General features: G+C 37.6%; 1 protein-coding gene across 7 annotated transcripts in view; it reads left to right on the top strand.

The window, feature by feature from the left end:
* LOC128625369 (band 4.1-like protein 1) overlaps positions 1–13,638 on the top strand; it is a 96,406-nt gene that overhangs the window by 59,411 nt on the left and 23,357 nt on the right. For all 7 annotated transcript variants that reach the window (XM_053653607.1, XM_053653603.1, XM_053653606.1 and 4 more), the window contains 5 exons: positions 4,316–4,420; positions 6,503–6,545; positions 8,619–8,694; positions 10,106–10,324; positions 12,588–12,675. In XM_053653607.1, the coding sequence (XP_053509582.1) occupies positions 4,316–4,420; positions 6,503–6,545; positions 8,619–8,694; positions 10,106–10,324; positions 12,588–12,675 (531 nt within the window). The remainder of the gene's footprint in view (positions 1–4,315; positions 4,421–6,502; positions 6,546–8,618; positions 8,695–10,105; positions 10,325–12,587; positions 12,676–13,638) is intronic.

The following is a 13,638-nucleotide window of genomic DNA, read 5'->3' as shown; positions in this document are numbered from 1 at the left end:
AAGACAGCATGCCTCCAGCCTTGACATTTGCTGAATGTCATTATCTAGATTCATTCAAGCAGGAAAATCAGGGAATGTTGCTGTAAGCAGCTTTTTCAGCACACATATAAGTACAAAGCAGAGAAAGGAAGGAAAATTTACACATAGTGCTAGCGTGTTGCTAATTTATTATTGCGTAAGCCATTTCCCCACCCCGTTTTTGCACCTGTATGTGTGGGAGAACAGGGGGCACAACAGCGGCACAACAGCGGGGCGTGACATTTAAAATCCACCAGTGCAGTAAGTCAGTCCAACACTTCTGTCTGTCAAGACCTCTTTTAGCTCAAATGCAAAGGCCAAATGGTATTTTCCTGAGTTTCTCTCTGTTTATGTCTTAAACAGGCAATGCAAATAAAAACAAACAACTCAAATGTATAATGTATAATCAGCTGAATTTTATGATTTCTCAATTCAATCTGATTGAGTCAGAAGGTGTTGATTCATTTTCCACTAATATCGTTTCAACAGTAACAACTTACAACAGAGGCTTGACGTTCACATAAACTGGTTAAAAAAATGTCTGCACATAGTTTTCTGTGAGATGTTTATTTAACATTTCTGGAGGGAGTCTCCAGTGTCAGTCCTTTGGAGCAGTTAGAGGTACAGCTGTAACTACACAGGAACTGTTTTGGAACTGTTTTCCAACACAGGAAAGTCTTCCGGACAGAGGAATTTATGGTTTGTGGTTTCTCCTAACAAGAGAAGCTGGTGCGGGAATGACCGCTGCTGTAATATAAGCGATAACGTGAATGTACTTCTTTCGTAGACATTCCAGAACATTACATGTAACTATTAATGAATAAAAAGGTATTGTTTTAGAAAGATTGTTAGAGTTGGAAAATTGCCGTGGTACAAGAGGAATAAAACACAACGGGGCATGCTTCGTTGATGATTATTTTCCTGTTACAGCGTGCGTTTTTTTTCTTACACATTTGACAATGGTGGTCATATTTCTGAATGACCATGTGATGGTAGGTTAACTAGTTCTTTAACAGCCACTTTACCTTGCAACCTTTACTTTACTACAGAGCACGCAATTATATCGTCGTTAACCAAGCAGCCACAGCTATTATATGAATATTATATGTATATTTAATACAGTATACAGTATTATATGAATAATACAGTAGGATTATAACCAGGCCAAATGTTTTGTTATATGATGCACTGGACTGTCATGTTCTCTAGTGTGAATCTGGTTTACTGAAACAATCACAATCACAACTCAAGCTAAACCCTGTTATTCATGCCACAAGCTGATCTATACTATTACTGTCCTGTGCACTGGATCGGCTTGGCCTCTTTGTGTCATTAATGATAGGGTTGGATACCGTATAAACGTGCCTTGCGTAAGACTCCTAGTGGATAATGACAGTCTGGGTGAAGCTGGGTCATACTTTGTGTCAACTTTCGCTTTAGGAAAATAAACCACTTCGCCTCCTCGCCTTCTGTTGGACTGAATGGGGGTAGACGGGAAACGTGTTTGAATGGTCTTATAGTGCCATTAATGCAGTGTTAACACCTATATGTTCTTATATTCTTAAAGATATACTCATTAGTTTGTAATAACATGTGCTACCTATACTAACATATTGTTACTGTATTGTCGATTACAACGGATGAGAATTTCGACACTGAGAAAAACAGTCGTTACAGATTCACTTCTAATAATGAGTCTTTATTGGTCACGTATATATTACAGCACAGTGAAATTCTTTTCTTCGCATATCCCAGCATGTCAGGAAGTGGGGGTCAGCATGTCAGAGCACAGGGTCAGCCATGATACGGCGCCCTTGAAACAGAGAGGGTTAAGGGCCTTTCTCAAGGGCCCAACAGCTTGGCAGTGCTGGGGCTTGAACCCCTGACCTTACGATAAGTAACCCAGAGCCTTAACTGCCAAGCCACTGCTGTCCCACAGCCACTGCTGCCTCCCATCCACTGCTCCCCCCGGAAGTCTATGGGCAGTTGTTAAAATCAGTCAATAAATGTTTCTCTAACATTATTAAACACTTTAATGAGCTTTTCAGTCAGCGCTGCTTCTACATAAGGCTTTGCATCTGTATACTCATTGCTTTCAGAAAGATTTATTTTCAGAGAAAAGACTCTTCGGATCTGGAAAACCCAAGTTCTCGTACTTCCAACTTTTTTCCCCTCACTTTTTTTTGTACCTGTGTGGGAAAGTTCAGTAAAACTCCATTACGGACAGCTTTAGACAAGACATTCTCTCACATCAATCTCATCCTAAGACCTTAATAGTTTCAGTATAATTACATTATATTAAAGGAGTCACAGATTGGAACCGTTCATTGAGTTCAGCAGCTGCCCTTTGACTTCCATTATGAGTGAGACTGGAGTAAACTGGTTTTCCAGTGTTTTCTCAGTACAGGAAAAGACACTGAAAATAATCTTTCATGGTAATCATACATGCAGCACAGATGTGGTGGTTAGTTAGAGGTTAGTTAGAGAAATTCCATAGTGTTCCTTTAACACACATACTGTACAGTATATGCATATTGGGGCTTCTGAATGGCGCAACAGAAAAGTGTTCGAAGACAGATCGAAGACAGGGTTCAAATCCCAACGATGGGATCCGTCGCATCCGTGACCAGGAGCTACGGGAGCCAAATTGACCATGCTCTCAAAGTAGGAGGGATAGCATGCTGTCTTTCCTCTGTCACTCACAGCGACACTAGCCAATCACAGGTATCTCTGAGGTCATGTATGCGGTAGAAAGCGCTTTCCTCCGAGTTTCTTACACCACCTTGTGACGCAGTTGGTTGGCCTCACGTGTCTCAGAATAAAGCATGTGCTAGCCTTATAATATCCAGAGTGTACCTAAATATACCTACATATAAAGAAAATGTTTGAATTTCTGATTTTATTTTTTTTTTAAACAGAGTGGCTTGAAGACATGTCATGTTCGTATTTGCTCGCTGTCTGAGTAATAAGAAAAGTCCTCATTTCCAAATGAAGCCTGCTAATGTCTATAGGCAAAGATTAAGCAGGATTAGGAGTGCACGTGTGCTTTTCCTCACTCAAGTAGTAATAAAGTAAGAAAAGAGGAGAAGTTCTCTCAAGCAGCAATACCCTTCGTCTGTTTCCATGACAATGACTGATGTCACTATGAAGCAGAAGCACGTAAGGCTCTCAGAGAGAGAGAGTGTGTGTGTGTGTGTGTGTGTGTGTGTTTATCTTTGTGCCAGATAGTAGTACTCCACATAGTCTGTGCATTTTCCCCTGGAGAAAGCTGAATGATGATTAAAGCTGCAGTCACAGTAGAGAGGCTGTTGTTATTACCGTTATATACAGTATGTATGAATACCAAGTACAGTATTCAGTATCAATAACAAGGTCATACTAAGAATAAATAAATAAATAAATACATTTAAAAAAGACATTTACATTTAATCATTTAGAACACACTCTAACTACAAACAGCAGTCGAAGCCTAGTCAAACAGATCATCGAGTGAATTTGTACCGATTCAAAACCAGAAAAGATGCTATGAGTGAATTAACAATGTTTTATCTCTTCTTTTTTCCCTTTCCTATTTTCCTAATATACAGTCTATGACAAATATCCTCAAAGACTCGTCCACCTCCACTGGAAATCTGACATTTCCTCCTTTTTTCCCCATTCTCCATGAAAGAATTGTATTACGTAATGTCAGAATTATATTAATGAATATATAAAATGAAAAAAAACCCCACAAAGATGAAATATGAACATAATATTTTTTCAAACATGATTTTTTCCCCCCTAAGGCATGTTTTGTAATGCAAACCATTAAATACAGCCTTGTGTTGTTACCAGAGTAACAGAAAAAAATGAAAGAAAATGAAATAATTCACCACGTATGTTTTTCTGCTCAAATACTTAAAGTATTAATAAGTGATTTTTGCTACGATAATGATAAGCAATTTATTCTGTTGTTTAAGTAGAAATGTTTAATTAGCATGTGCCATTTTTATTTTCTACAATAATTTATAGCCCATGTTAGCTTGTCAGCGTATGAGTACTTCACTACTTCATTTTGTTGTGATTGCCATAACCATTGTTTTTTCAGTGAAAGACACCCGTAGTTCATTTCAGCTTTGAACTTTGCTACATCACCATAAACAAATTGTTAGCATACATTATTAGGATAGCTAGCTAAATAACTGGTGCATTTGTTATTGATTTTTTTCTGCACAGCTCTCATTCAGTCTCACCACCCCTTCAATGACTTTACAAAGGATTAATTAGACATGTTTTTATCCGTTGTTCATATGTCCAGAAGCACTGCAAGGGTCAGGCGCTGCTGGACCTGGTGTGTGAACATCTCAACCTGCTCGAGAAGGACTACTTCGGCTTGACCTTCAGCGATTCAGACAGCCAAAAGGTCAGAACAGCTTTCGAAATGACAAATGTATCTAACGTGTACTAACACTGATGTGTATTCAGGCTGGGTTTGGGTTGTGTTTGTATACAGTCAGGATGTAACCGAATACAAATACATGATCTGGAATGAACAGATAATGTGTTCTAAGTGGATAGGAATAGCAAGTGGATTAATTGAGGAGCACAGGATCCGTAGTGACTGCCTGGTCAGGGTCGTGGTGGTTTTAATTAGGCTACTATTTTGGGAAATAGTATTAACTAAATTCTTTAGGAAATAAGAGGTGCAAGCAAAAAAAATTCTGAATATAGATATTTTGAGATATTTGGAGCACTAAACAGATACAGATGGTGACATTGTGTTACAACGCTAACATACAGAGTATAAACTTTAGTAAGTAATTTTAAAGTTAACATCCGAGGGAACATTGCGGCGGAACAAACAGCCCTCCTGCAGAAAAACAAAGCGCAGTGCATTTAAAAGACTTGTTTCTTCACTGCAGGATGATGAGTGTTGAGTCTGGAGGGGACAGGCAAATTGTTTGTAAGAGAAGCAATTTTTGGGTAATTATGCTGTTGGCTGTGTTGCAGCCAGCTGTTGTGTTGAGTTTTTGTTTTTTTAAAGGGATTTTTGCTCAACTAAATCTTCTGTGAAGCCTCAGTCACTGGTGTAATTGGTCCACTTTTTTGTGTAAGAGTGTGTCTGTCATTTACTGTCGTCTTTATTACACAGTTGCAGCTCAAAATATCTCAAAGGTGTCCATGCAACAAGTGGTACTGGATTTTTTCAGAAATCTTTTAAACTGAATCATCCATCCATCCATTTTCCATACCACTTATCCTACACAGGGTTGTGGGGAGCTTGGAGCCTATCCCAGGGAACAAGGAAGGGGACACCCTGGATGGGCTTCCAACCAATCACAGGGCATAACCGCACACTCATTCGCAAACTGCGGATTATTTGGAAACGCCAATCAGCCAACAATGCAAGGCTTTTGGCTGGGGGAGGAAATCGGAGTACCTGGAGGAAGCCCCTGAAGCATGGGGAGAACATGCAAGCTCCGCACATGCCCTGTGCGGGCACATGCCCAAGCTCCGCACATGCCCACAAGGAGGCGGGATTCAAGCCCCGAGCCCGGGAGGTGCGAGGAAGGCGTGCTAACCACTGGACCACCATTAGCCACCACTGGACCACCCACCCCCGAACTGAAATGTGACAAATTACATCTATTTTTTACTCTGTGGACTTCATGATTTGAAGAAAAAAAATCCAAACAAAAAAGTTATTCTATATTAAAATGTGTTGCATGTTGCTTCAGTCTTTAATTAAAAACACCATATTTCACCCACTTATTTACTTGGCACTTTGTGTACAATAGCAAAATGCCATATGGAATATATAAACCCTGTAAACTCATTATCCCAAGGCTTGGTAGACAGATTAAGTATGTGCAGTAGGTTCTGTTTCAGAATGTTGCTTCGAGGGAAACACATTTGTGTTTATTTCCTTCAAAATCGAATTTAGTTCCGAGAAGAGCTGTACTGAGCTGTGAAACCAGGATAATACAAAAAGACAAATCAAATTCAATTTAGCGGTGTCGCGTATACACTTCTGTGTTTGAAATGCATATTGGCTTTTAAGTTAAAACAAGATGCGTGTGAATTGCTGAGGAAACACTTTATGAAGACCAGTGTTCAATTTTCAGACTAAAAGCTTCTATTTTGTTGGTGAGGAAGGTGTAAGATTAGAAACGAAGTCGCTGATGACACTCTACAGTCTGTTGATCAGCTGTGAACTGCACCAATAGCCCAAAACCATCAGCTAAAGATGAAGCTAATTCAAATGCACTGCATGGGATAAAAAAATAAATAGATGCCGAGATTTGCATATGGCCCTGCATTCTGGATTGCTCAATGCACCCGAGAAACGTGCTGCTTTCCTTCAGTTAAACATACAGAGAGGCTTCATATGGGAAACTGTGCAATTAGTGAGAGCTCGTAACGGAAACAAAAGGCAGTGTGGTGTAAATCCGCCATGTGTCAGACGTGCAAACGCTAGTCAAAATGTTTGTGCTCTGTCTTGCAGAATTGGTTGGACCCCTCCAAGGAGATCAAGAAGCAAATGCGAAGTAAGTGCATGAGAAGAACCTTTATCCATGCTCTCCACCTGTGAGCTAATGAGCATCATACAGTGGTTCTTTACAAAAGCCTTTACATGCTAATCTTTATATCTATCTTTTTATCCATAAATTTAGTTTTCTGATTGTCCTCTAAGCTTGTGTTAGCTAGTTAACTTCTACCCATGTGGCGTAAATCATCTCATCTCATGTTAGCTAACTGGCTAGCTTTATCAGTGACGATCATAACCATTTAGTTTGAGTTTAGAAATCCTAGAAACATGTGGTTAGCTTGTGTTAACAAACTGGATAGCATTAGCAATGAATACCATAAACATTTATGAATATAACTAAACATATCCTCTCAGAAATCCTGCCTGGTTAACTAATGTTAGTCAACTAACTAGCGAATATTGTACACATTTTTAAATATAACCGAAACATCATCTCATGGCAGAGTATTATATTAGCCAATTGGCTACCATTATTAGTTATGAATACGAATTCTCAGAATTTCTGTCTGGTTAGCTGGTATTAACTAGGTAGCCTATCATTATCAGTAAAGATGGTATATGCGAGGTATTAAGAGGTAAAGATCATCTCAGAAATGCTGTCATGTAGCTCATGTGTGCTAAGTAGTCAATATTAGTGGTGAAAAATCATGAATAACTATGAGTATGACTAAAATATTCTGTCAGAAATCCAGTCAGGTTGGCCATGTAGCTACTACATAACAAACACTTATAAATATGATCTCAGAAATCCTAGCAGGTTATTGTTGCAGCAAAGTTGGCTACCATCAGTTGTTAACATTATTAATATTTATGAATATAACTTGTCAGAATTTCTGCCTGGTTAGCTCATATTACTTAGCTAGCCAACATTATCGATAAAGATTGTATACATGTATTATGAGGTAAAAATCATCTCAGAAATCCTGTCATTAAGCTCATGGTAGCTAGTTAGATTATATTAGTGGTAAATATTATGAATAACTATGAGTATAGCTTAAAAATTCTCTCAGAAATTCTGGCTGGTTAACTAATGTTAACAGTGAATATCACAGTATCAACAGCTTATGAATCATCTCATAAATCCTAGCTCATGTTAGCTAAGTGGCCATTTACTGAGTTTAGAAATCCTAAAACCGTGGTGTTAGTTTCTGTTAACAAGCTGACTAGCATTAGTAATGAATACCATAAACATTTATGAATATGACTAAAAATATCGTCACAGAAACCCTGTCAGGTTAGCTCATGTTAGCAAACTAACTAGTGTATATTAAAAACATTTTTATATATGATCTGAAAGTCAGAAGTTTTGTCAGTTTATCATATTAGCTAGATGGCTAAATATTATTCATATGTACAATATGAATTTGATTTACAAAGCATCTCAGGATTTTTGTCTGGTAAGCTCATATTACTTAGCTAGCCAACATTACCAATAAAGATTGTATACATGTATTATTAGGTAAAAATCATCTCAGAAATCCTGTCATGTAGCTCATGTTAGCTAGTTAGCCAATATTTGTGGTGAATATTATAAGTAACTAGGGATGTGACTTAAAAATTCTCTGAGAAATTTTGTCTGGTTAGATCATGTTAGCAGTGAATTTTATCAACATTTATTAATGTGGCTAAATAATGTCAGAAATCCTAGCTCACGTTAGCTAACTAGCTAACTTCATCTGTAAATATCATGAGCAATTATCATGAGTTTAGGAATCCACAAAACTTGAGATAAGCTAATGTTAATAAAAAACATAAATTGTGAATATTTATGAATGTGAATTTTAAAAAAACAACAACTCGGAAATCCTGTCAGGTTAGCTTAGCTCATGTTAGCCAACTAGCTGACAAAAACATGCATATGAATGCCAGTGATTCTAAGACCTCTATTTACAGTATGTACTCAAAGACACATATTCTTGTGGACTGTGATATGCATACAGATTCTTTGAGAGAATGACTAAGCAGTAACCCGGCATAAAAACACACACTTATTTTCTCTGACCTTAACATTTATGAAGTGACAAGGCCAGGGTACACGCTTGTATGATGTGATGTGTCTCTGTGTCCTCAGCTTCTCCTTGGCATTTTGCCTTCGCTGTCAAATTCTACCCTCCAGATCCTTCCCAGCTCATGGAGGACATCACCAGGTAAGAGAGGAATGCTGCACTCGTCCTTCTCATTACATTACCACTATTTCAGTTTTATTTGTCATCTTAACGTTTAGAGATTAAAGGTGCGGTTTGTGATTTTTTAAAAGTCTTCCTTTACCTGCGTTAATCATATCGTATCATATATCATATATCATATCATATCAAAGATCCCATATGGAGACTATGACCTGGTATATTGCTATGTAATGGGTCATACTGGTTTATTTCAGGCCTCTGGTTACATTTTTCTGGCCCAGATATTGGCTACACCCTAAGCTGAAACAACGCTGCCCTTTTACATTAAAAGATAACAAAGAAATTGACAAGGAATATGTAGTTTTATAAGAATGGGTAGAGGCAGCTTTTCTCCATTTTATTTAAATTGCAGCTCATCTCACGAGCAAAAAAGGGCTCCAAAAATTACAAACCGCTCCTTTAAGGGAATATTTCTGTTACAGATTCATAGCTGTTAAGCAACATTCATCCACTATTATAATGGAGCGATCCAAAGGTTTGACAGTTTCATTAGATAATATGAATGTCGTTTATTATAAAATAATAAAAAAAAGAGAAAATAAAAAAGCTTCAGTTCTTGAAAGGACTTCATACTGAACTTATTATTGCTGTCATTTATATTACATTATTGTATTATTTTACGATATTTAGTGATTCAGTTTTGGAGAGAATATACAGATAGGTATTTTATTTAATTCTCATTTTAATTTTAAGTTCAGAAAAAGAGTAATTAGCCAAGCGTGGAGGATTTTCACAAATTACATAATAAGAGTCAGAGAGATGTTTGGAAATGTCTGAAAACGTGGGAAATTCTGGAAATGTCATTAAACCAATCTTACCCTGAAACAATAAAAAAAATCTCACCATGCAGGAAAAAAAGCTGAATCAACATGGACCAGTGAGCTAGCTAGCTTGGTAGCTAACCTGCTAATATAAAAATGCCTTGAGACAGTAAACAGATTTTGGCATCAACAATAGACATCTCAAGTAAAATCCCATATCATGAATCCAAATCAAATGGAAGTGGAAGTTTTACAGTGTTTACAAGCATTTAACATGTCCACTGCATTTTATTTAATCGTCTGTTCATGCATTAGTATCAATTTAAATGAAATGTCTGTAATCTAATGTGAGTGATGGTACACAGCAAAATCACCAGTGTTGATTTAACACCCACAGTGTTGAATTCACACCCTTCAGTTTTTATATAAGTCCATTGGACTCATATAAACACTCTGGGTGTTAATTCAACACTGGGGATTTTACTGTGTAAAGTGACTGATAACGCCTCTCAAGTAAATGGCAAACACAAGTGTCTAGCTGCTCTGAAGTTACTACTCTGCTGGAAAACCTTCAGGGTCCTCCTGATCATCATCTTCTCCGTCTCTCATAGGTACTACTTGTGCTTACAGCTGCGTGATGACATCCTGTCCGGTCGGCTCCCCTGCTCGTTCGTCACTCATGCTCTGCTGGGTTCCTACACTGTGCAGGCCGAGCTCGGAGACTACGACCAGGACGAGCATGGCACAGACTACGTTGGCGACTTCCGCTTCGCCCCTAACCAGACCCGTGAGCTGGAGGACAGAGTCATGGAGCTGCATCGCACCTACAGGTGAGCGATTTTATCTGCTTTATCTATTATATGAGGCAGTGGTAGCTCTGTGGTTAAGACGCTGGGCTACTGATTGTAAGGTCATGAGTTCAAATCTCAGCACCGCCAAGCTGCCACTGTTGGGCCCCTCAGCAAGGCCTGTAGCCCTCAACTGCTCCAATGTATAAATGTAAGTCGCTCTGGATAAGGGTGTCGGCCAAATGTCAACGTGTATGTTATGATCCAGCTTTGAACGAACAATTATGAGTTATGACTTGGTCCAGCCAATATCTGTGTTTTTTCTTCTTCTTTATTTTATTAGACATTTGAAGTTCTTGAAATCTGATTATTCAGTTATTTACCTTAAATCATATTTTGAATAATTCAGATACGACAGAAGTTATTGAGTACCTGAATAGAAAAGATGCCTTTATCTGGTGAGACTTACAAAACAAAACAAAGCGACAGCCTAAAGGTTACTTAAAAGTTCTAAGAACCATTTAAAATAAGCCTAGAATATAAGTACACCCTACGTCTTAGAAAAGAAGTTTCCGTCTTTCACTAATCCTAAATGTTCTTTAGTTTAAAAACAAGAACAACAACTCTTCTATAGAGAGCTTCCTACACAAAGAGAGTTCCAATTAAAGCCCCTATAAGGAACCCATCGCTATCCAATGAGCACTCAAGGAGCCATTTTTTCCAAAGTTTTGAGCGTATACCTTTTTCCTAATTAAACTGAAGAACATTTTAAGTGCTAGATTTAACCTTCTTTGGTGGAATACAAAGAATAATCAATACGAAATGTAAATGCAGGAAAAAAAACAAATAATTGTTTGATAATATTATGAAAAAAATGAATTAGAAGTAAGTTGTATGTTTATATGGTTAGGAAATGACCAGAATATTCCATGTAATACCCTAAATGTTTTTGCTGTTTGATTCATTGGAAGGTTTTCTGGTTTCATCTTAGGAAATTTCCGAAGTGTTCACATTACACTCGATCATTAGCATGTCCATAACTTTATTGTAGATTTGCCCTATGCTAGGAAATTACCTAAATCCATGGCAAGTCTTTTAAAAAGCTTACTCTATAATCAGTAATCAATCGATTTCATTGCTTATACTAAACTGAATTTAAGTTTCTGATTAGTAGATGACTAGATTACTAGAATGATGTATAGTGTATAGTGATCAATTCATATAATATTAACATAACCAAATCACATTATACATCTCGCAAGTCATCTCTTCTTGAGATTAGCATGATTATAGCATGTTTGGTAAAATAGTGCAGCTGTAATGTGGCTGTCTCATAATGCTAGCAATCTGGGTTTGATCCTCAGTTAGGGTGAGACTGCGGTGTATGATTTTCTTCAGGGCTTTGAAAATACATGAGCAAGTCATGTTGAATGTAAGAAAACAAATTGTGTCAATATAACTCAATTCAATCACTTGGAACCGATGTAGCATCCCCGTTTGAATTAAGTGAATTTAATAAGCTTTTTTTCAGTGTGCTTGAGACAGAAATACTTGGCAGGGTAAATACTGTACAGCAAAAGTCATTCGAGCACTTCTAACTTGTATAATAATGAATACATTCAGTGATAAGATAGAAGTAAAAGTATGTCAAATGTGCTCAAAGGCTGCTGTTAATACCACTTTAATGTACTTTGTTGGATTTTTGAGAGCAGGACATAGGACTGGGCAATGTTTGTGCACGTTTTTAATGTGCGCTCTTCTGCACTGTTTACTGATCACCCTAATGAAATGATGATTCTTATGAAATGTGGCACAGAGGAGGTGGTTAATTTGATCTCAGCTAGAGGCTTTCGTCAGGCTTTCCCACAGCTCGCAAAACACTTTGCATTGTGTTTAATATTCTGCCCTTAGATCCCAGACCTGCCTGTCTGTAGTTTTGCAATTTGGTTTATGTAACATCTCCCTAATGGACCTCATATGGAACCTGTGTATGTGTTTGTGTTTGTGTTTTCAGCATTATCCATAGTCTTCACATACTATGCCGTTGTTGTTCAGCATCTGTTGGCCTGGTTTGCTCTGAAACTTGTTAAGCCTGTTTGTTTGATTCCTACTGAGTCAGACAGTCAATAAGCTTCACAGTAAGGGCAGGTAGTGTTGAAACTCCTCGTGCACAGGCCGAGGTCGTGGTTTCCTATTAGAACTGACTCAGACCCCCTGGCCAACATATTTATTCTGCTATCAGCCTAGCCGAATAGAAGATTTCCTGCTGTTTTAATACACTGTACTTTTTTATCTCGTGGTTCAGGGGCATGACACCTGCTGAGGCAGAAATTAACTTCCTGGAGAATGCCAAGAAGCTGTCCATGTATGGGGTCGACTTACATCACGCAAAGGTACACCATAGGAGCAACTTTTGCTATTTCTAACTCAGGTTTGATTGTCCAAATCTATTATTGCTACATAGTGAGGCACTCTAGGATCTGATGGTAGATGGTAGGTTCTAGGTGTCTTGACTATAGCCTTGTCAACACACTGTTACAGATAGATCTGAAAATGTGTGTTTTTCTCTGTTTTTAAAAATATACTATTGTGCTGGCTAAATCTGAACACCGTTTTTGGGTTGTAGTGTAAATTGAGGAAAATTGGACTTATGGCACACAACACAATACAAATTTCAACTCGAATTTGGACTTTAGCAACTCTCGCAACTCAAATCAGACTTCTAAATGTATGACTTGCAAATAAAATAAGACTTCAAAATGTATTACTCACAACTCAAATCAGACTCAGACTTCTAAATGTATGACTTGCAGCCTAAATCAGAAATATAAATTTATGACTCACAACTCAAATCAGACTTCTAAATGTATGACTTGCAAATAAAATAAGACTTCAAAATGTATTACTCACAACTCAAATCAGAAATATAAATGTATGACTCTGAACTCAAATCAGACTTCTAAATGTGACTTCCAACTCAAATCAGAGTTCTAAATGTATGACTCGCAACTCAAATCAGAAATATAAATTTATGACTCGCAACTCAAATCAGACTTCTAAATGTATGGCTAGCAACTCAAATCAGACTTCTAAATGTATGAATTGCAACTCAAATAAGACTTCAAAATGTATGACTCACAACTCAAATCAGACTTATAAATGTCCTGTATGGCTAACAACTCAAATCGGACTTATGAATGTATGACTCGCAGCTCAAATCAAACTTCAAAGTTTATGACATGCGACTTGGATTCAAAGCTTTATCTGATTACAGAACTGAATACTTGCAACTTCAAAGCTTATACTTCAATGATCAACTCAGATTTTTTAAGCTTATGATTCTCAACTCTTCAAGT

This window comes from Ictalurus furcatus, chromosome 21 (genome assembly GCF_023375685.1).
Source record: "Ictalurus furcatus strain D&B chromosome 21, Billie_1.0, whole genome shotgun sequence".
Lineage (NCBI taxonomy): Eukaryota > Metazoa > Chordata > Actinopteri > Siluriformes > Ictaluridae > Ictalurus > Ictalurus furcatus.
The sequence above is the reverse complement of the archived record's forward strand: the minus strand, read 5'-3'. Positions and strand labels throughout refer to the sequence as shown.